The sequence below is a fragment of the Taudactylus pleione genome, unplaced genomic scaffold (genome assembly GCF_031769625.1).
Source record: "Taudactylus pleione unplaced genomic scaffold, aTauple2 ptg000279l, whole genome shotgun sequence".
In the NCBI taxonomy this organism is placed as follows: domain Eukaryota; kingdom Metazoa; phylum Chordata; class Amphibia; order Anura; family Myobatrachidae; genus Taudactylus; species Taudactylus pleione.
The window spans coordinates 936,973-961,456 of NW_028284681.1; the positions used below are offsets into that span (position 1 = coordinate 936,973).

Genomic DNA, 24,484 nt, shown 5'->3' on the forward strand with positions numbered 1-24,484 from the left:
AAAAAATGCCCGACTCAACAATTAAAAGTTGTGGCCCAGGCCTCGTTAAGAAAGGTCGCCCCGTAGTCCCCACACAGGGTTGGGTGTGACCCAGGATGGAGGATGCCACAGCTGTTACACATGCACAGTAAATGCATACAGCACAGAGCAGCTCCAGAGTCCTCTCACGTCACGTGACACTGATGAGGGGACTTGGGAGCTGCTCTGCACTGTATGCACTCACTGTGCAGCAGAAGTTGAACACAGATGGATGGCGAGTACTCAGGGCAGGGTACTAGGGGGGTCACTATACTATATACTGTGGGGCATATTGGGGGGGGGACACTGTGTGGTGTAAGATGTACTTTTTATTGTAAGGGGCCCCCACAGCCTTAATCCAGCCCAGGTTGTGGCAGTGGTGGAAGGTGGGTGTAATAATTTTTTTTTTAATAAGTAGATAGTTCCTTACAAGATAAGTAACCAATTTATGGAAGTCCCAATGTACTGCAAAACAAAATGCAATATACACAAAACCATAATGTAAATAATTTAATTTTTACATAATGTGGAGGCGTAACTACTATCTGCATCACTGCATTCCAAGCACATTTATCATATGTGCCCAAGCAGCCTGCTGTATCCCATCTCCAGCAGCTGCGGCCAGAGCAGTCTGTTCAGCAGGAGATAAATGAGGCACCAATGAGAAGAGAAAACTAATCCTCTGAACTGGTGGAAAACATTTTTGATCAGCTGTCACATTTCTTCATGAGATAAGTCAGACTCAGTAAGCACAGACCCGTTTACCATCATATACCTGTCATATGTTCCATCCTGCAGCCACAAAGTGCTTGCAGACTTGACATGTCCTTATATATGAAGCTGGCCTTAAATAGAGGGCACACTGAAATGTGCTGCATTTGCCAGGACTAGCGGACAACGAAGATAAGCCTTGTGTTAAAGGATCAAAGCACATCCTGGGTCAAGTTTTTTACTTTGTCCATATTATGGTTAATGGCAGTATGAAGGAACTGGACCCAACTGGACTCGGCAACAGGGCATACATGGCTGGCACTGGAAGAAAAAGAGAAGTATTGCACACTCAAAAGAAATTATTAAATGCTGGGTGCACAGACATAAAAAGTTGCATAATGATAACCACAAGTGGGAGGACCAGCACACCAGATGAGATATCAAAAAGTCAATTTATATAGGGTGCATGTAAGAAATAAACATTGGTATCCAGGGATTGATTTTCAGTCACACATAATCGTGCATAACAGTATACTTATCCGGATCTGTATGAACAATACACTGGCACCAAGTGTAATGCAAGCTGTCTTAGTTAATGGACAGTCCAACGGCCGTTTCGGTGCTCAGAAGCACCTTCATCATGGGGCACCTCATCAACTGAGGAATATAGCCCACAAACAAACATTTATAAACCAGTCAGGCACACCCCCCATCAGATCTAAGGCAATGCCACCGCATTCACCTGTGACAAATAAAATAAATGCCGAACGGTGCCTGTACACACTGCTGGTTGCCGGGGAACTCACCCCCAAACCACCACGTGTGCGAAGGGGAGTGCACCGCTATCCAGTGGTTATCTATCTATAATTATATATATATTTATTTATTTTTATATTACACACACAGACATTACATACCCACTCCCTGCCTCCCTCTGTATTGCTTTGCCTCTTTAGCATTGTGTTTACCTCACTTCGAGTGACCATTGCTCCCTATGGTCTTCTTCCATCCTTTCTTCATCATCTATTACCTTATCTTACAGAACCACTTATTTATATAGTGGTTAAATTATTCACAATAAATATGAAATGGTTTGTAACAGGGGAATCTTATTAATATCTTATTTAAGATTGCTTGGTTTAGGCACAATTAAAAGGTAAACACTTGCTTACTTTTTGCTATTTCAGATCATTGTTGTAACAGTAACAGCCCCAAATTGTGTTAGCACAACAGTCAGGCATACTGAACAACTGATCCCTGGCTTGCACCTGAAGGGTGACCTATCTAATAAGGATGCTATATACTAGCAAGAAGCCACAAACCTTGTAATCTCAAGCACTTTTTTCAGTACAGAGGATAACTTTGCAGTCTGAAAAAAATATAAGAAGAATATATTCAAGTAATCAGATATATGAGATGTAAAGAAAAGAAAATGAATGGATGTTATCAGATATTTTTTTTACAGTGCATCTGTAAAGTATTCACAGCGCTTCACTTTTTGCACATTTTGTTATGTTACAGCCTTATTCCAAAATGGAATACATTCATTTTTGTCCTTAAAATTCTACACACAATACCCCATAATGACAATGTGTAAAACGTTTTTGGGAGATTTTTGCAAATTTAATAATAAAAAAAAACCCCTAAGAAATCACACGTACATAAGTATTCAGAGCCCTTGCTCAATACTTTGTTGCTGCACCTTTGGCAGCAAAGCCTCAAGTATTTTTGAATATTATGCCACAAGCTTGGCACACCTATCTTTGGGCAGTTTCACCCATTCCTCTTTGCAGCACCTCTCAAGCTCCATCAGGTTGGATGGGAAGAGTCGGTGCACAGCCATTTTCATCTCTCCAGAGATGTTCAATCGGATTCAAGTCTGGGCTTTAGCTGGGCCACTCAAGAACATTCACAAAGTTGTCCTGAAGCCACTCTTTGATATCTTGGCTGTGTGCTTAGGGTCGTTGTCCTGCTGAAAGATGAACAGTCGCCCCAGTCTGAGGTCAAGAGCGCTCTGTAGCAGGTTTTCATCCAGGATGTCTCTGTACATTGCTACATTCATCTTTCCCTACATCCCGACTAGTCTCCCAGTTCCTGCCGCTGAAAAACATCCCCACAGCATGATGCTGCCACCACCATGCTTCACTGTAGGGATGGTATTGGCCTGCTGATGAGCCTGGTGCCTGGTTTCCTCCAAACAGAAAGCCTGGCATTCACGCTAAAGAGTTCAATCTTTGTCTCGTCAGACTAGAGAATTATGTTTCTCATGATCTGAGAGTCCTTCAGGTGCATTTTGGCAAACTCCAGGCAGGATGCCATGTGCTTTTTACTAAGGAGTGGCTTCCGTCTGGCCACTCTACCATACAGGCCTGATTGGAGGATTGATGCAGAGATGGTTGTCCTTCTGGAAGGTTCTCTTCTCTCCACAGAGGAATGCTGTAGCTCTGACAGAGTGACCATCGCGTTCTTGGTCAGCTCCCTGACTAGGGCCCTTCTCCCCCGATCGCTTAGTTTAGACGGCCAGCCAATTCTAGGAAGAGTCCTGGAGGTTCCGAACTTCTTGTAGAATTTTGAGGACAAAAATGAATTTATTCCATTTTGGAATAAGGCTGTAACATAACAAAATGTGGAAAACGGGAAGCGCTGTGAATACTTTCCGGATGCACTGTATAGTAGTATAGTAAGGAAAAAAACATGAAGGGAACGAGGTACACAAAGTAGCAAAGGCAAAAAAAACTAAATAAAAGAAAAGAACCAGAGGCACAAGCGTGGGAGTGCAGGAATCAGAGGCGAAAGTGGGGGAAGGGAGTGCAGGAATCATAGGCGAGAGTGTTGGAGTCGAGTGCAGGAATTAGAAGCGAGAGTGGGAGGGAATAAAAAAAAAAAAAAAAAAAAGAAACTACAAAAAGAAGATACATACATTGAGGCGTACAGCTACATGATTCATCGGAGGATACATGCTCAGGGCCAGTTCATCCACACTAACAATAAAAAATACAAAGAATAACCTCTTTATAATGGGCAAAGGGAACAGCTGATTGGAATGCACTGGATTTATTACTACAGGTTGAGTATCCCATATCCAAAATGCTTGGGACCAGGGGTATTTTGGATAATACAATATTCTGTATTTTGGAATAATTGCATATCATAATGAAATATATTGGGAATGGGACCCCAGTATACACACAGAATACGTTTATGCGTTATATACACATTTTATACAATATTTTTAATAATTTGTGCCTTAGGCAAAGTTTGTGTACATTGAACCATAAAAAAAAAAAAAGTTTCATTATTTCAGTCATGCCAAAATTATTCCGTATTTCGGAATATTTGGATATGGGAGACTCAACCTGTACTGTATTATCAACTAAAGTGCATGATGCAGCACTGTATTTTGTATCCCTTTATAATGTACATCTAACATGATACAGTTTAGTAGACTAAGGGGTTATTTACATGTCCAACTGTCCTAAATGCCATAAAACTAAATTATTGTTCAGGGAGTTAGGCTGTAAATGTAAAGTGCTCTAGCATTATTGCGGTTTTCTGAAATACTACCAAGCACAACATCTTAAAGTGAGCAGTGATTAGGGAGGGTAATAAGTGGCAGAGAAGTTGGGCTGGGAATTAAAGTACCGTATTAGGAAAACTGGGCTGATTTAGCTCTAAACTACAGACTATAGTATGAGGGCTGCATTTCAATAGGGAAGGACCAGCTGTATTGGGGAGGAGATGGTTAGACCTGGGTGTAGATAGAAGAAATGTATGAAAAAAAATAAAAATACCGTCACAAAATTGAGTCTGCCAAACAAGTGGAAGCAAATTATTACATAAGAGTATAATGGGACTTGACTGACTCAGATATGACTGGGCAGTGTAGAAGGATACAAAATGTGTAGAAAAAATAGATTGGGAGCGGTTTGTGTACATGTAACAACTTCATTAAGTTGTGTCTAAGCAGATCTGAGAAAACTATGACAATGTACAGTCCTTAAGGATAGATATACATAGAGAAACAACAAACACCAGTAAAGTAATAGCCGTTTGGTATAAGCCATAGCATAAATTATTAGAACACCAATTTCAAACTGAACGTGCACCAAAGAAGTAGGGCTGAATGTAATAGTCCTTGATTTTTGGGAGCCAGCGTGATTCCGGCAATATAGTAACTAGATTTAAGGCGGTAATTAATTTAAAGGCAAAACCAGGTTGTTATTACCTTTAAACTAATTGTGGCTTTAAATCTAGTGACTACAGTATCTTGCTGGAATCACACTGGCTCCCACAAATCAAGGATTATTACAGCCTATGCTCCCTATGGGGGAAGAGGAGAAATGGGATTAATGCACATAATACAAACACAGCATTATCACTGTATAAGTAGCTAGTCAGAAAACATTTAATACAATGTACAATTCGGAGTAAGTCACTAAAAAAACAAAACAAAAAACAGTTTGGGTGGAGAGGGTGGTTTGAAGGGCATGTAACCCCACATACTAAAGGGAATGGAAGGGTTTAAGGTTTAAAAATAAAGTCTCACTGTTGGCATAGATGAGGATTTTGCTGTAATATTGGGTGATTTATTTGCCTTCTCAGGTCACAAAGAATTTTTGTTGTTCCGCAATGAGGGTAAATTGGAAACTGGTGATGAACACAATTAGAATGTAGATAAAGCTGAACGGATGTCTTTATTTTTCAACCTTCCTATCAACATGTTTTATTTTACAGGCGTCATATGTGCTTACACAGGGATATATCACAACACAAATGAAATTGAAGGCAACATTATTGTAGCCATATTTAATTTAAAGTATGAATAGGTGAAGGTGGACGGGATAAGATTGTGTTACTGATAGGAGGGACAAGTATTGCAAGTAAGACATCAATAGCTTAAATTAGTTTTGTCCTGTTTATACGAGTGCTGTAAGCTTTCCAAATAAATACATATATACCTACATACAGGAATACTATCAATAGATCAGATAAGTCACACCTCAACATACAATGTACATTTAGAATGAATTCAACATTTTGGCTGGGTATTATAATATAATGTAAAAACTTTAAATGATAAGCCCATAACAGACTGAAAGGATGTTTCACAAAATTCTGCTGTGAAATATACCTTGATAGCATGGCTTGTGACATTATAATATAGATCATAAAATCACACTTATTATACCTGGGGCTGACTTCCTGTGTAATATCGGCCAGGTCATCTAGCTGAGCCACCTGCTCTGCTGTCTCCACCTTCCCATGAGCCTTCAGGGTGCTAAGAACCTTCTTCAGACAGGCTTTAGAGGCCTTCATGAGGCCTAAGCAAGGGGCTATAAGCCTGTGATCTGCCTCTGACCAGTATGTATCCTGGTTCCCACGAGCACCAATTTCATCATCTTCTAGAATGTCACTGAAAGGATCTTCTCCCCCAGACACAGCCTGCCAAGTTATAGGGAAACATAATATTGTAGTCAAGCAATAAGTAAAGAAAAAAAACAATGTTTTAAAAAAATAATTCTATGCCAACTGTACAAATTCTATGACCTTGATTTTATTTTCAGCCAAATGAGGACTTTCATGGACTGTGAAGACTTTCAGATTGTTGATTGGATCAGCAAGACTAAACGAATGCCAAAATAACACCTAAAAACTGTAAGGCTTTGATAGCTATTTTTTTATGTAACATTTACTCATCATTACATTTAAGAAAAAATATATACAGTAACACTTATTAACACTAAAATTGTGAATAAAGGTATTTTTTTGTGACCTGCATATGGAAAGATACCTGTTCCATTTCTTCTAAGGCATCCTTGACAACACCCAGATATCCCGATATGATCAACATTACTGCTGCATGGTTATCTGTGAAGGTAGGACACACCGGATTTCATAGTGTAAACTTTATGTAAACATGACTTTACAGAAGTCACTGCTGACCTGTATTCCCAAATGTTACATTGTATGAGAAATATGGGAACACCTCACTGGGTGGGGTGAGTAAGGATGTATAATGGGAAGCAGATATTAACATGGGATAATGTAATAAATTAGGACATGGGTCATATTTGGGCAGCACATTAAGGGGTCTATTTAACAAATGTGGTGGTGATAAAAAGTTTCCAAATCTCCGACCACTGAAATTTACCATTAAAACTTTGCTGTAGCAGCTTAGCAATGCTCATCTCCCCGGCCATGCTGGCCTGGCAGCGGTAAGACTGAATTTACTGCTTTGCCAGGTCAGTGTGGAGGCACATGCACATGTGTGACCTGGCTTGCCAGCTTATGCATGTGCAGTGGATCAGAATGATGCAAACTTGGGCATCTAGTGCCACTTTAACAAAAAAAAAAAAAAAAATTGTTTTTAAAAAAAAAAAAAAAAACAGAGTCCAAAACTAAAAATAGATTGATTAGTAATAGCTTTAAGGTAAAAATGCTTTCTTTCATTATTAAATTAAAGATTGTTTTGATTGCTGCCCTTTCGGGCTGGGCCTTCTCAAATAGGGAAAGGACCTATCTAGGATTTTTATCCCTATAATAAATATACCCAAATACATGTTTGTGCGAATTTTATTAGGATTCAAATAATAGCGCTGTCAGAAACATTTTTACCAATTAAGTTGGAAACTGGCAAAGATTTACCTTTAGGAATATGTGCAAACTGGTCACAAGCCTCCCACACACTGCCCGTGGATACCAGCTGTGCCTGTGACAAACTACAATGACATAATGCATTAGAACCAATCAATCACTAATATACCCATGGACTTTCTCTATACTAATTAGCAGTAAACATGTTAATACCTCTGGATACGTGAGCTCAGTATGACTTCTAGCAGCTGCATGGAGCCCTCTATAACGTCTGCTACCGCCTCTCGCACTGTCTTACGCAGAGTGGTACCTGGATACAGAGAAAGGTATACAGTATGGTATTTGATGCCTGCGTATATTTGCTGTGCACACCAATATGAGGACTACTATTAGAACCCAAACTCTGCATTTATGAGAGAGAGAGAGAGAGAGAGAGAGAGAGAGAGAGAGAGAGAGAGAGAGAGAGAGAGAGAGAGAGAGAGAGAGAGAGAGAGAGAGAGAGAGAGAGAGAGAGAGAGAGAGAGAGAGAGAGAGAGAGAGAGAGAAGACACAGACTAAGCTATAGACCATGTAATCGCAATCAAAGCTAGTGGTTCAAATGAAGGTTCCTGGAGGGCATGAAGAACCACTAACATATCCCAAGGAGCCCCTAGGGGAGCCAAAGGGAGGCATACTCCAGAAAATACCCTGAAAGATGGATCGGATACCAGAGAGTGAAGCAATTCCACAGCCGAACACCACTGATAGTGCAGAGATCCGCACTCTCAGAAAGGCCAGGCAGAAGGCGAGACCCAAGTCAGCTGGAAGGAATGCCAGAACTTCTGGAAATCCTAAACACCGGAGGATCGTAGCGACAGGTACGATACCATAAGAATTATGTATGCCACAGTCTGTGGTAGATCCCAGCAAAAATTGGCCTATGCGCTCTAAACATTTCAATGATGACAGAGCCAGGGAAGCCTTAGGACCACAGTAGGGACACAGTCAAAGACAAACTATCCCGGTCCAGGGAAAAACAAGGACCCTGAGACAACAGGTCTGGATAGTGAAGCAGCAGGAATGGAGCATCGATGGGTAGACTCCGAAAATCTAAGTACCAGTGACCCAGTGACGTCCGGGACGATCTGTAGCCACCAGAAGGAAAGCCCCTCCATCTCGAATAAAAACTTCTAAAGACCCCGAGGAATAAGGGAGACCGGAGGACACAGGTACACAAAGTGGAAGGACCACTACACTGACAGAGTCACTGAAGGTTGCTTCAGTACCCCTAGCGCTGGACTGTAACACCGCTAGTGTGTGACAGAGTCAGAAGATCATGAGGATCACCTCAGGGAGGCCCCCTCTGCTCACCAGGAGTTGAAACCTCTCTTGGAGAAGAGACTGGTCCCCGGGATGCACGTCGTGACGGCTGAGGAAGCCCGCTTCCCAATGGAGAGCTCCTGGAATGAACACTGCCGAGATGGCCAGGAGGAGACCCTTGGACTATGTCAGAATGTGTGACATTCCTGTCATTGCCACCCAACGACCAGTGTTGCCTAGATGGAAGCCACTGTTGTGACACTGTCGGGCTGAACCTTTTCAGGTTTACCGTGAAATATGTGTTAGGCCAGAATGAAGGCCCAAGACAGCCTAAAGTGCTAACAGGTTAATTGGCAGGGTGGAATCGACAGACTTCCAACTGCCCCAAAACTAATGCGGACCAGACACTGTCCACAGCAAAGAATACCCTGGACGAGGTGGCCATAGCCACTCGGACAGAGACCGACTCGCCTCTGAAGAGAGCATCATCGATTGAACATTGCCCCGATGGAAAAGACTCGTTCAATCTGGAGAGGAGCCAATTATGGAAAGGCCTGAAATGGAACTGAGCATATTCCACCTTTCCCAAGGTAGACACACTGGATTTTTGACCGCGCATCACAGAGTGTAATGACATATGTCGACTGCGTAGACATTCGCGCACTCCTAGTTGAAGAGTGGAGATCTCGTCTTACGCCAAAAGAATTCTCAGATTCTAAGAATCCAGCAGGGCTCCCAGATGAAGAATACCCTGTGAGGGATGCAGGGAGGACTTTTTCCCCGTTGAATAAACATCTGTGCCGAGAAGAAGCCACGGTTATCCTGACCTGGCTGTAAAGTACCTTGGTGATCCTGCTAAGAGCAGGAGGCCATCCCGATACTGGAGCAGTCGGATACACTGTACAGGTCAACTGTCAGAAAATCCATAAAGCTGGTAAACCCCGGTGGGGCTGAGGACAGTCCCAAAAGGCAGAGCCTGGAAATTTAAAGTGTTGCTGTGGCACAGCATGCCTGAGCCCATGCTGATGAGAGGGCTCTATATGTACCTGTTGGCAAGTGTCCTGAATATTCCGAGATACCATAAAGTCCCCAAGTTGCAAATATCGGATGATGGAGCATGGTGGATTCCTCCTGAGTCCAGGTACCCTTAGAATCTGATTCAGGGACTTGAGACAGAGGATAGGCAAATGAGGACCAGTCGGCCACTGCCCCAGAAAGAAAGTAGAACAACCAGTCCCTCGCTGAGATAGTGAGGCTGGCCTAAATAGCCCTGCTTACCGCAAAGACTGTATAGCTTTCTGGATTTGTAAGGCCCTGATCGGGTCTGAAGAAGGGCCCGTGTAACAACACCTGTGAGGAGGTCACCTGAGCAATGAGAGGCCGTACCAGTGAGAGATTACAACTCCTACCCAAAGGATCCGTGGTGACTTGACACCAGCACTGGGTGAACTGAGAGAGTCGGTATCTCACTCTGGAATCCCCCAGATGTAGACCTGTCCAGTCAGGCTGAAGGTCTATCCTTAGGCTTAGAAGCAGAGTCGTCTGGAAGTCCAGGTCTGCTCATACTGGATATGGTGGCCCTCGTGTAGGCAGATAGCCTAGGAAAAAACAGGCCTTAAGGCTGACCCTGAGGACCAAAAGACTTAATAGATTTAATCCGATTGTGGGAGTAGCTAAAGACGGTATCTTCCCATTAGTGATACTGCCAATGATGCAACAATTTTGTCAAGGTCAGGACCAAACAAGATCCCCATAGATGGTGTCTGCACCTCTGCTTTCCCAGAGCGCAGCCATAGTGTATCACAGCAGATACAATCGCAGCCGAAACCCAGAAGGTTAGGAAACTGGCATCCAATGTAGGGATTCCCACATATGACAACTGCATATTTTATGTGAGCGGCAAAACACATTAGAACCCCAGACGTGGTGGAGGGGAAAAACGTTACAAATGCATCAGCCCAGTATGCAATAGTATTAACCAACCATGTGATGGCCATGGTAGGACAGGCAACAGCCCCTGAAAGCTAGTATATTGATTTCAGGCAAAATTACCACCTACGGATCCGTAAAATTGGTCCAGGCCGGAATGGGAGGCGTATTAAAGCCTGTAATCAGACGATTAACATACAAATCCACCCCAGGAAGTGATTTCTATTACTTGTGATGCTCCTCAGAGAATGGGAAACAGGAGGCCTTTGTGACTCCTCGTAACTGGTGACAGCCAGACTCCCGTCATGAGATCCACCCGCTGGACATAAATGGGGAATGTATGATACAGGTGCAGGATAGACAGTCTCTATAACCAGAATGGACCTGGCTACCATCCCCAAAGCAGAGATACTAATAATACTTGAAATCGGCTCCCCCCATGTGAGAGGGAAAGAGCCCAATATGCTGTGTACACTGACCTAATAGTGAGGTACGCAGGGGGACTGGACCAACTGCCATCTCCGGAGATCTCTGTAGCTGCACAACAGAGAAAATGGCCGCCTGGAGACCTCAGAAGCAGCGTGGCCAGCGGAGGAATGCAGCTCAGCGACGCCAGATTTTAGACACCGAAAGGCGTGCGCTGAGCTGAGGGGAGGAGCCTCTACAATAGGGAAGGCTCCCTCCCCTTGCCGGCTATTAACCCCCGGGACGCCGGCTCCCAGCGCCGATCGTTAAGTCCCTGGTGGTCTAGTGGACACGCGGGGTATGGGGGGCCCGCCGCCACCTCCGGTCTGTCCCCGGAGGCATCGGACTGCATTTGGAAATGCGCGGATCACCGCAAGCGGTTTCCCGCGACCTTACCTGCTCCCCGACGATCCGGCAGCAGTCCTGGGCACCCACAGAGTCCGGCTAGTACAGACTGTGGGGTCCCGCTGAGATCCCCAGATCTGTACTGGCGTCTCAGCGCCGGCGGGGTGACGGAGCGGCAGCTTGGACGTCCTATGGGCAGTCCGACGCTGCCGCTCAGAAAAGGCCAAAAGTAAAATAAAAACCTAAGAACTCATAAAATAAAAGAAGCTTAGGGGCTGCTAATCAGCCCCCCCTGCGCTAACGGTGACCCGACTCCGGCCGGGCACCAACTTAAACTGAGGTGCCTCTGGCTAGGGGGCTAAAAGCTTTAACAGCGTGGTGCCCGGATTTGGTTCCCAACCTATACCCCAAGGTCAACCCTGGGGACCCCCTATGGACCCTGAAGTAGAAATGAAGACTAGGGTATCGCAAATACGTTTTATGGACGCAGGAAATAAGAATAAGGGTACAAATAAAAGCCAAGTCCTGTTATAATGAAATGAAAGCTACAAGAAACCACCCACAAGCTACATTAGAAAGGTTATTCCTCAGAGTTCAGAACAAATAACAGGGACATTTGCGAGAGAAGCCACAAAGAGACCAGCAACCACTTTGAATATCAATAGAGCCAAGTAGCTGAGACTGAAGTAGGATTTGAGAAAACAATGGCCTAAATGGGAAAAATTGTACAATAGAAGCCATTACTTAAAATAAACTATGTAAAAGTCCATCTGGAGAATACAAAAAGCATGTGTATGACCAGATGTGAAATGGGAACATTTTTTTTTTTTTTTTTTTAAGTCAAATAAGACCAAGATAGAGTTTTTTCACCACAATTCAAAGCTTTATAGCTGCCACAAATCTCACCCTGGATACATCTAAAAAAAATACCTTACTAACAGTGAAGCATGGTGGTGGTACCATTATGCTGGGTGGCTGATCATCAGCAGGGACTGGGCATCTTTTAAAATAAAATGTAGAATGGACAGTGCAAAACAATTGGCAGTACTACAAGAGAAACCATTTCTGCTAAATAAAAACTAAGCTAGTGCAAAGGCTCATCTCACATTGGAGATTTAAAAACAAAAAGGCTGATGTCCTACAATGGCCCAAAGCCCTGATTTCAACCCACCTGAGAATCTGGCTCTATTTGAAAGTAAGGGTGCACAAGCCTCATCTGACTAACCTTAACACCCAGGAGTAAATCTGTCTGGAACAATGGGCCAAAATCAGTCCCCAACTGTGTATGGTACATACTTGACATAAAAGCCTTGCAGCAAAACGTGGTTCCGCAAAATAATAATTATTTGTAACATACAAGGTCACAATAAAAAATAAATACTAGCTTTGAGTTTCAAAGATTTCACATGAAACTATTGGAGAACAAAATGTTCAATATAGGATTCGTTAGTCAGTAAATTCGCAGACGGGCAACCACCATAACACACTCCTGCATTCACTATTATGTGCGACTAAGTGTCATATTTTGGGAGTTCATGTTTCATTTGCTCGAAAAATATGTTGTTGTGGTTTCAAAGTACCATGCACAAACACCAGCCATTAGTCTAAAGGTGCCCATCCACTAGCCGATTACACTGTACGATTGCACGAATACCACATCGTAATCGTGCAATCGCTCAGTAATCGGCCGCAAATCGTGCACAAATAGTGCATCAACTATCAGAAACGACCAGCGATGCGCGCTCCCGCTGGTCGTTTCCGACATCAATCATCGGCAGAACATGCAGGCCAATCTGCTGATAATGACAGATTGGCCAGGTTCGAGGATGATTGATGTGCCTACACTGCAGGTGCAGTGCAGGCACTGCACCTCCTAGGGGGAACGACTATACAATTACAATGTCGTAATCGTACAGTCTTTCCCTGATCTGCTAGTGGATGGGCACCTTTGGGGTCACCAATCACGTAATCATGCTGTGCTGCTCACCTTGTTCCTTACGGAGGGAGTAATACAAAGTAGAAGCTGCCAATACAGCATTGAGAAGTCCATCACTTAATTTCTGGGAATCCTATACCACAGAGACAAGAAACCTACAAATTATAATTACATGGCATATATGTTCAACACCTATAATAGATATTCCGCAGTAGCTAAGGAGAACAAATAGGTAAATAATAAACGTACTTAAGCTGGGTGGGTACGATTGGTAAGTGCATATACACTTACCAATAGTTCAGGCGATATATCTGCCAGCAGAGCTATTTGAATATGACTGCCCACTGGTGACATCATATGCAATTACTTCTGCTGCAGACATATCTGGCTGTCGGCGGGTCGACCATACAGTTAGCCAAATTAATATATATATCTGCTAGATATAGTAATCTGCTGTGCTGCAGAGCTGATCAGATATGTCTGTGAATGACGTAGTTCACAGACATATTGGGTGTACACACCAGCCAATGCACTACAGTTATATCCCCTGTTCAATGGAACAGACAATATATGACAATATAGTTGATGAGGTTACAACAGTTGCCAAGATTTCATTCCCATTATCTCCCTGGGATATTACCCACCTCTCCTGATGGCAGTGGAGGCTTAGAGTAAGCCAGGCTTATTTTGGTGGCTTCCTGAGAAGTGGCTTTAAAAGCTTGTTCTAAGAAAAAAAAAAAAAAAAAAAAAAATAATCAGAAAGCAATGCAATAGATCATTTAAAAGCAAACATGTACCATGTTAAATTAAACACCAAACCATTTACTAGCTCTGCAAACTAATATCCTTGGAATAGTGCCACAATTAACCTTGATAACATGTATATCCATGGAGCAAGTTTTACATAGCACTGCTTACAGAATTTCTCAAGTCAATGCAACGGAGTATCCAAGGTCACAAGAGCCATCAAAGGGAACACAACTTGGCTGAGCATTGCTTAGCTCTCATGAAAGTCTTAAGCCCCTGTGCCTAATCTGCCCTGCTAAGAAGAGGGACGAGTGGTGCCAAAGGTGATTGCAGTTATATGAAAGAAATAGTGGGCGCTAATCAAGGTAAAATTAAAAAGACATTTAATAAAGGGCAATAGGAGTAAACTCCAAGACGTAAAAACACATATGAAAATACATCAATAATATTATTATGGTAAGAAGCGTACAAAGTGAATAGAGATCCAATAATAAAAATAAATAAATAAAAAAAATAAATTAAAAAGTGTCAATAAAAAATAAATGAAATGTACAATAAATGATGAAAATAAAAAATAGATATAAAATATACAGTGATACAATAAATACACAATGTATGCATACACAATAGTGATGAATCAGCATACACCACCGCTCGTATGGTGCTGCACATAAAACCACATAAATGTATTAAACCATAGAGCAATTGCCGTTTGATAAACACAAGTGTAGCAAAATATTAGATAGATAAGGATACTAAGACCACTTGGCAAAAAAGATACATGTCCTTCAAAAAAAATTTATATATTTGTATACGGAAATGTTCCTGCTAAAAAAAATGTTCCCAAACCAGAAGATTCCCTGGAACAAGGTATGAATAAATCGTAGCTCGTTGGTATGTAACAATCCCAAATAGAGCTAGAAATTAATCCAAAGGGAATATTGGTAGTTGGAGGCTGTGGAGTTGCAGCGTGGGTTGTCAGACGGGAAGTTAATCAAATGCATGTGTATTTAGAAAATGTCCCGCTCAGTTATCCTGCCCTGAAGGTGTCTCTTCTATTTAGACCGAATGCTGCATGGCCAGCGAGCCGGCAGTGGTAATTACCAGTAACCAGTATGATGGTCAGATGAACAGGGACCCACGATCAGGGGAAGTGATTGGCAGTTGTCTGCACTATATGCAAGCACCAGGAACCTGCTAAATACAGTGAATGGTAATGATCATGTTAATGTATACTCAGGTGTCAGTGGAGCCTTGCAATACCTTTGTACTCCTGAAATTCATTCTCATGCATTTCTGCACACAAAAGACTGATCACCAAGCACAGAAAACGAGGCATAAGCAGCTCAATCTGGAGCGCATTGCTATGCCAGCTGCACGTCTGTTGCTAGGAGCTGATGCACTTCCAAGGACACTGGTGTAGGCCCTGCCTATTAAAAGGAGTGAAGTGGTCAGGAGGTGGCCGGGCAGGCTGGGAAGTACCATGAGAGCGGGAATACTACTGAGCTGGTGAAATAACCCAGGATACATGCTGCTCAGTCAATGCATGTGTTTTATTGCTGTAGTCCCTGTCAATGGCCCTTATGTCAAGTTTGTGTCTATTGCTTCCATCTATCCCAGGACTACATGTCTGACATCCTCTGGCAGGGCATGCTGCAATTTGTAGCTTTACAGTTGATAGAGAGCTACATGCTGCCAACTTCTGATCTATCACCTTACCAGCAATAATACAGATCTGGCATGGCCTTGTTATGGAATACATCTCTTAGGATGCATTTTTTGTTTGCAATCATTGGATTAATTCTGTGTCTATCTGAAATTATCAATTTTATTTTTGTTCCTTTTTATTTTGTTCCTTTTTGTGCTTGTCCCTAGTTACAAGCACAATGTGGTAAGTTTGTGCCTATAACGCTGTGATCATTTTATTGTGTCACACAATTGTTACCAATTACTATTTACAAGTATTAAATTCAATGCAAATTTACTTTAATTTCAGCAAACAATACTTTTCCAAGAATTATATTACTTTTAAAGTCATACTGCGTGGTATTTTATTCTATTAAATATTTTAAATCTCACAAACTTTTGCAATATGTTTTTAGTATTGTAAAAAGGCTTTGATGGTTTATCTGTTATTTACATCTTTAGAACTGAAGAGGGGATGTCTTGGAACAAAAAAAAAAAAAAAAGTGATATCTACTAAACAGAAAAAAAACCACAGCATGACCACAGAGTCTCACCAAGATACTACTATTGCAAAGGAGAACATTTATTAAGCTTCCTATATAAGGTGAAAACCTCCTTCATATATATCTATTGGGTTGGGTACGGGATGTCAGGGCAAAATCCAAACGCTGGCATCCCATCAAGGTTAGGATACCAACACCTGTTGGTAGATATTCTAACCCTCCCTCCTCCGTGCCTAAACCTAACCTCCCCCCCAGTGCCTAAACCTAACCTCCCCATATCCTAAACCTAACTCTCCCCCCTTAGTGCATAACCCTAACCATTCCCCTAGTGCCAAACTCTAACCCTCGCCCTAAACCCGCTACTTACCTTTGGGATGCCGGTGCCGGTATTCTTAGCACCGGCATCTTGAACGGATCCCTGTCTATCAGCTATGTGCACTGGAGGCTCCAACTGGAATAAAAACTTATGTCCTAGTGCATTGAATGTAGCCTTGTGTCTCAGGGATGTCTCTAATTCCTAGTTAGTTGATAAGATGCATTATAATTAAAATTACTTTTACTAACAAAACTGCTGATACAATTGCGACTTGGTGACAGAAGCACTTTAACTACTAACCTACTTCCTTTAACTAGTGTTCACAGCATATCCAACTTAATTGTACTTGAGATCACTACTCATATATACTCAAACAGTAAATATGATTGTAGAACAAACTGACATTGTAGCCGTTCATCAGTTGCTGAAGCAGGGGCCATATTTCTTTTTAAACTATATATGCTATTCAAATGTCAGAGGTTGCCATAAATGGATAAATGTACAGAAGTAAAATGAGGAACAGGTGATACAAAAGTATACATATTTTTGATATAGCAGTGGAACAGAAAGTGCTATTTATTGGTAACAAATCAACTTTACAGAATATTGTTAAACAAAAAATAAACTATATAATTTCTTTTATATGATAAATCACTCATGTGACCAGATGTAGTGTCTTACCAAGTGTTTCCCAGAAGGATTGTGGATTAAAGTTGTTGTTTTCACTGGATTCTCCATCTGAGCAAACAAAATTACCAGAATGAATCACGATCTTTTAATGCTGGTGAAATAACTGATCGGTGAGATTGTCTACAGACTTAATGCTTTGTTAAATGTTGAGATTTGTAAAAAGAGGTAAGTAGCCGAATAACCCAAACCATAAGAGAACATATTTAAAACATCAAAGTAATCTTTGTCTGCAATTATTAAACAAAAGAAGTTTACTAATTAAGTTTTGCTCTTCTGAAAGCTCTAGTAAAAATGGTCACCTCTCACTAAATAAATTAATAATTTTTTACTGTCATGTTCTAGTATATGATGAATCTATAGCAGACTACTCATAGCATTGGGGTTCAATGTAATTTCAGAATTTAGTAGAAATATACGTACTTCTACTAGTATTTTGGACTAGTCAAACGCCAGGTCGCTAGCTATTGTTCCTGGCATTTCGTTTTTTTCCCCTCTCTCTTCCCTGTCTTTTTCCTATTCCCCCCCACCCTCCGTACAATTCTCTCTCCCCCTTCTTGTTTACAGATATGCACCCAAGCCTGCTGTGACTTTGACTTGTAGCCCTACAACAGTGCAGCCACCTATACCAAGTAAATACACAGTTATGCTTCCTTCTAAGCTAAAAGCACACTGATTACGAGAATAGCAGTTTCAAAACAGAAGGGTAGGAGACTGTGGAACTGCACCCCATAGATTGCTGCATCCTAAAAGGGTGTGGTATTGCTGTAAAACTGTGCTATGCTAATTTTATTGGATTCTATTAAATTCTGCCTGGCAGCTCCTGCATAGTGAGCACTGGCTGCTTTCCTCCCTGCCACAGTCTGCCACTACAGAATCTGTTACCATAACAATGACGTTGAGTGTGGGCCAAAACTGCGCGAATACTGGGGGAGTGTTGAAAAGATGGCCTGTGAAGCAGATCTTAGAGATGAAACAGCCACAGTGGTGTAACAGGCAGCAGAACAGTCTCTCACAGCTGATAGGGATACAACAACCCTGGAATGGTCAGGGAACATGCAGGAAGATCCTTCACCACACCGCACAACCAAGAAGGCAACTTGACAGTGTGATAGCTTCTCCTTCCACAGAAGGGCTGTATCTGGGAGTCAGGCAGCCAGTGAGAGCTGAAGAGGAGTGGGGCTTCCCTCCAGCTCTCACTGCGTTGTGCTACATACATTTAAGCCAAATATATAATAGATATTGACATCTATGTATTTTGGATATTTCCCATTTATTGGTTTAAAATAGAGGTGGACAAATAGTGTCTAGCTGATTGGTTGATTATGGAGACTTTAATAAGGTAGCAATGCACAGGAAGTGTGATCTTGCTTTGGATTAAGATGAACACTTTCTCCAAGAGCTTAGATTCTCCCGAGCTGTAATCAGCTCACATTTCTAGTTATTTAAACTAAGACAACATAAGGGGGACGTTACACATACAGTAGGGCCCAATAGACTGTCATGGCTAACTGGTTACATGATCACTAACAACTGCAGCCTACCTCTCGGCTTGAGCTGTGGTTTTCAGTGATAGTAGTGTAGATCAGCAACCCCATACTAGCAGGCATTCCCACCTGTGCATATTGGAACCTATTGCTGTCTGTAGCCTCCTCTCCACTACTGGTCCTGCCGCCTTCGGCAAGATCCTCCAAATTAATTAATTATAACAACTGGAATGGCGGTCTTCTGCCCTGAAACCTCCTACCATATGAGGCCTATCCCACCTGCAAAAAGACTTTCTGCATTTCTTTGTCTAGCTGACATAATACATATTACTTTATGTATTATGGTAGAAAAGCAAAAGATTAATTATTTTCAGAGTAGGTCACAGAGTTCAAAATGGTGGCCACCCATGGTTTAAGCCAACTAATTCCATTGTCTTCTCGCTCCACTATTTTTAACATGTCCTTACGCTTTGTTTGCTGATGCTCGAATATATATTTTCAAAGATGGGACATGGCTAACACAAATTGAAAGAGAACAGATACTGAGAATTATAGTGATTTTTAATGTTCCATGCCATATCTAAAAACCAAGGCTAGTCCCTGAAGCAGCCATAGAACATATGCATATTAATTGAACAGATAATTAAATTAAATGGTTGTGGATAGATCCCCTTCCGTATATGCACGCTGACGTCATCAGTTAAGCTGGCCACACACTAGACCAACTTACATCCAACTAGTTGATTGGCTGGAATGAAAATCTGGTAAGGTATGAAAGCAAATGACAATCAGCAATTTGCTCCCAAACGCCGGAAAATAAACAAAAACTGCTGTTTGAACAAATTGTTTAGATCAAACATTTAACAAACTTGTCTCAACGACCATTTTCATCTGTTTACTGGCATTTAGGAGCAAATTGCTAATCGTCAGTTACTTCCATACGTTACCAGATTTTCATTCCAACCAGTTGGATGAAAGTTGGTCTAGTGTGTGGCCAGCTTTACTGTCCAACGGCATTCCTTACTATTTTCTTGGACAGAGCGGGAATATAAACCTGTTGCGAGCATAGTGAGCCACTGTGCCCGAAGCGTGGCGAGCCCGTAAGGAGACAAGTTTCTTCTTTTAGTGGACTTTACGGGCATGGAACCACACTTCCACCCTCACTCAGGTCGCTTCAAAGTACATCTAGTGAAGGGGATACACTACCATAATGAAATGGGGACGGACTGCAAGTGACACAGTAAGGCAATTTCACATTTGCCGGTTTTGGCCGGCCCGGGAAAAACCTGGTTGTAGCTGGCCGCCTCTTTTCAGGCAAAGTGTGCCTTTCACAAGCAAGGACTTTGAGTTGCTTTTTATGTTTTTTTTTTTAAATTTAAAACAATTGGGCAAGCACCAGCCCGGCCGGCAGAAGCCAGTGTGTGTGAAAGGAAACATTGTTTCCTTTTACACCACTGGCGTGCAGGGATGGCACGGCAGCCGTCCTGCACAGTAGTTTTTTCTGGCTGTAACACGACGACCGTGCCGTGTGAAAGGACCTAGCTGATTCCCTGCATGACTAGATTTCACAGCCGGCTAAATACCGGGCAGAAAACCGGCAAATGTGAAGTAGCCCTAATGGAGACCGATGGCTGATGACAGTGTACACAACAGATAGTGGAGGAGCCAAGGGAGACATAGAGTGCACCCCCTGCTGACAGGTATAGTAGCTACAGGTAACAATTCCATGAAGTCATTAATACGTGTAATACGATAACGCTAAATACAGATGAAATACATTGACTTCTTCAAGTCAGACGAAATCTCCCTCTCCCCCGCATAGAGCCCCCCATACCCACAGGTGAGTCTCCACACCCCCGGCCTAGGCACAGACTTGCGCCCTGACAAGGTTCCGTCCGCTGTTGGATGTGTTTATTTCATGTCATTGCTGACAGTGGGACCGGACTGTAGCAGACTAAGAACTAGCATGTGGCCGCCGAACAGCCTCTTCCCCTATTCTCTCACGATGTAAGCATCCCGGGCCGCCACATAAGCCAGATCCTGACTACACCGGCGGGGAAAGAATATAAGCCCGGACTCGCCTCGCAGTTTCCCCAGGACAGCACGCAAATTATCCAGCAGCTTCTGCAGCGGCTCCATATTTCGCCGGAACAACAACAGACTGGCCGCGGAAGCCCAGCGGAGTCGGATCACTTAAGACGGAACACGCAGGCAGACGTCACTTCCTATGTGATAGAGTCAGTTTCTTAGGGGCTAAACGGCTGCTAATCATGTGACTACCATGTCGCGTCGAGTACGCACTACGCATTTACGCAATTTGAACTTATTTTGTAGTTTGTAGCACTTAAGTGCAGGCATCACTGCTTAGCAACCTGTTGCTTATGCTGCTTAGAGGAGCTGCTGCAGTCTGCTCTGCAGACCAGAAGCTGGAGACTGCAGCTTGTGCTACTATTCAGGGACTGTACTAAGTTTTAATACGCCTTTCAGGTTTTATGTTTCAGGGACCGGCACTTTGACAGACTTGTATATCTGTATTTTACACTAGCTTGGATACTCGGCGTTGCCCGGGTTTTAGACTGAACCCTGAAATACACCTGCAGCCTTCATTTTTTTACATTGTCCTCGCCTATAACCTGGATTACTATACAAAGCAGATGCATACTTACCTACTTTTTTTGTTATCCTTTCTGGGAGCAGCCGGAGAGGACCTGCTGCTCCCAGCTTCAGGGGGCGGGGCCAGACTATAGTCGTCATTAGCCACCGCCCCTTTTACAGGAAAAATTTGCGGGTCTGTGCGGAGGTGGCGTGGCTAAATGATTAAAATTTGCATCATTTAGCCCCACCCTCTCCCTACGGACCCGCAGATTTCTCAGAGAATCTCCACATCCTGCCCACTTCACTAGGAAGTGGGCGGGATGCGGGAGATCTGCCTACTATTCCGGGGGTGCGGGGGGGTTACCTGAAAAATGATGAGCCTCCCGGGAGAGTAGGTAAGTATAAGTAAATGACAGTGCAGGCAGGCATATTCTCATACCACTTGGAATGGGTTGTTGCTAGATCCAAATTGTAGAAAGGACCTCTGACGTCACAACCACGTGACCGCTACAGCAGAGCTGGTCAGCTATCAGTGTTACTATCCACGTGGGTATAGAGGGGGAATTTAAACCTGCCTGAATCGTGGCGAGCAAACACTTTTGGCCTCCTGTTGTCACAAGTCACATGGGTGTGATGTCATAGGTGCTGTAAACCACTTTAGACCTAACCGTTTGGAATGGGGTATATCAGGAACAGACTGACAGAACAGAAATAAGTATAGCTTCCAAAATCACTTAAATTTCAGGAATCATTGCAGAACACAGGGTGATTCAGCTGCGGACAGATATGCTATCGCAGCTGCTAACATAAAGGACATCAAACTCACTTTCTCGCTTATAATAGAGATGTAATAACTCTTATTCTCTATGCTGTATAAGGCGGGCGTCCAAACGTTTTTCTTGGGAGTGCAATATTTAGAAAATTACTTTGAACGGACGGACACCAGTTTTTTTTCTCATAGTTTGCCTCCCATCAATTAAGGGTACCATCCCAGAATCCTCTCTTTATGTGCCAACCCAGAGTCCTACGCCCCTTATGTGCCAGCCCAGAGATCGTTAGGCTATATTTCAAAAATATAAAAACTGGGACACATTCTTGGGCATTCCGCTGGTCCAGTAAATCTATACCGCACCCTATTACATAAACCCCGTAATATGGGAATTACAATGCCGTGAAGGCGAGATACTTGATGTACATAAATTCTGGTCATGTTTGGAGATTTAAAGTTCACAATGTATCCTGACTGCGTCTGCAAGTTCATTATAAAAAGTGTTCACTGAAAAATTAAAAAAATATTTTGAATCGCTTACACTGTGATGTAGATGATGATGTTCCTGAACCCTCGCTTTGTTTTTGGGAGTAGGGGGAATATTTACTAAAGTGCAGGTTTTTAGAAGTGGAGATATTGCCCATAGCAGCCAATCATACTCTACTTAATATTTTTCTAGCACCTAGAAGATAATAGCTAGAAACTGATTGGTTGCAATGGGCAACATCTCCACATTTAAAAACTCTCACTTTATTAAATATACCCCCCAAGAGTATTTGTATGAACTATGTAATTTTTTTTTTCCTTAAGAATCTTTTGTACTGGGCAAATTAGTCGTGTTAATGACTACGTTTATGTATATCTCTATTCATGACTATGAACTTGGAAGTATTTTTTCTTGTTTTTATCATGTAAACTCTGACACATTGTGTTTGATTTTTGTGATTTGATGTGATGCTTTAATAAAAAGTAAAAAAAAAAAAAGAATCTTGTGGTAAGTCTCTACTATGAGACTGGCTCCTATTGTATCAATGTCTAATCCTCTCATCTGTCCATAGTGTTCATAAGTGAGAATATGAGAATACAGGTTCTACTTAAGAGTTAGGTACTGGAAGTAGGAATAGAAATTCCACCACAGTTGAAAACTCTGAAACATCTATTCCTTTCTCAATGAATGCTTTGAAAATATGAACCCATTTATCCTCTAAGGGTAGACTGACTTCTGAATTAGAAGTCCATGTCTCCCAATGTCATTCAAGACATCTTTCATCTATTTTATGTTTGTCAAAATATTGTTATTCATCAATAGAAATCTAAGAAATTTGATGAACAACTGCTAAAGATGATCTAGCACCAGATCAATTTATATTTTCTTTAGAGGTTAGCCCATGCCATGAAAATGACCTAATTCCTTTGTAGGATTTAGAGCTACCCACTTTTCATTATAGTTCATGCAGGCATCTTAAAATACTGGCTATAAAAACATTCTTCAACGTCCTCATCATGCCATTGTTGTAGCAGTGAGTGGATTTCTGTGGGCAGAAAATGCTCTTCTTTTCTATCACAAATTTTCTCAACAAGGTTGTTGAAAATGGTTAAAAGTTCTATAGCCAGGGCCAGATTATAGGAGGGGCGGTCATCCAGGGGCCCCCACACCTTGGGGGCCCCCACACTGCCGCCGATATTGACCGGAAGCTGGCCACCCACCCTGGCCGGCTCCCGGCAGAATCATACAGACAAACAGCACACTGACAGTCAGCGTCAGGACACTGCTTGATGGACCTCTAGTGGCTGCCTCTAGAAGCCCCGCCCCCTTGTTGACATCCCCGCTATTCGCTGGTGCATGTGTATGGGGCGGGGCCTAATGTAGTGAAGTGCCCGCCCCCATAAGAAAGCTGCAGCTGCAACAGGTATGTGGTGCCTCTCTCCTGCTTCCTTCTCGCTCTCCCCCTCTGTCCATTCCTTCCTCTCCCTCCAGTTCCTCTCTGACTTTCTCCTCCATCCCTCTTTTTAAGGGGCCAAAAGGAATGGAACTATCAACTCAAAAGCTATTTCATGGACAGGTGTGGGCTCTCTCCCTTTTCCCTCTCTCTGTCTCTCTTCCCCCCTCTATCCTCCCTCTCTTCCACCCCTATCTCTGTCTATACTATGTGTATACAGTCAGGTGCATAAGTATTGGGACATTGACAGAATTTTCATATTTTGGCCTCTATTCACCACCACAATGGCTTTGAAATGAAACAAACAAGATGTGCTTTAACTGCAGACTTTCAGATTTAATTTGAGGGTAATTACATCCAAATCAGGTGAACGGTGTAGGAATTACAACAGTTTCTATATGTGCCGCCCACTTTTTAAGGGGCCAAAAGTAATGGGACAAACTAAACAATCCTAAAT

The 24,484-nt window shown here is 42.5% G+C and overlaps 1 protein-coding gene across 1 annotated transcript; it reads right to left on the reverse strand.

Moving 5' to 3' along the window:
• Nucleotides 1–513: 513 nt before the first annotated feature.
• On the reverse strand, nt 514–20,934 carry CCNDBP1 (cyclin D1 binding protein 1). The gene is made up of 11 exons (XM_088481890.1): nt 20,805–20,934; nt 17,231–17,287; nt 13,942–14,021; nt 13,349–13,430; nt 7,537–7,633; nt 7,375–7,448; nt 6,521–6,597; nt 5,918–6,171; nt 3,650–3,710; nt 2,052–2,098; nt 514–1,050 (listed from the first exon to the last, which is right to left on the reverse strand). Exons 1-11 carry the CDS (start codon nt 20,860–20,862, stop codon nt 942–944), a joined length of 996 nt encoding a protein of 331 aa, XP_088338016.1. The 5' UTR covers nt 20,863–20,934; the 3' UTR covers nt 514–941.
• Nucleotides 20,935–24,484: the final 3,550 nt, after the last annotated feature.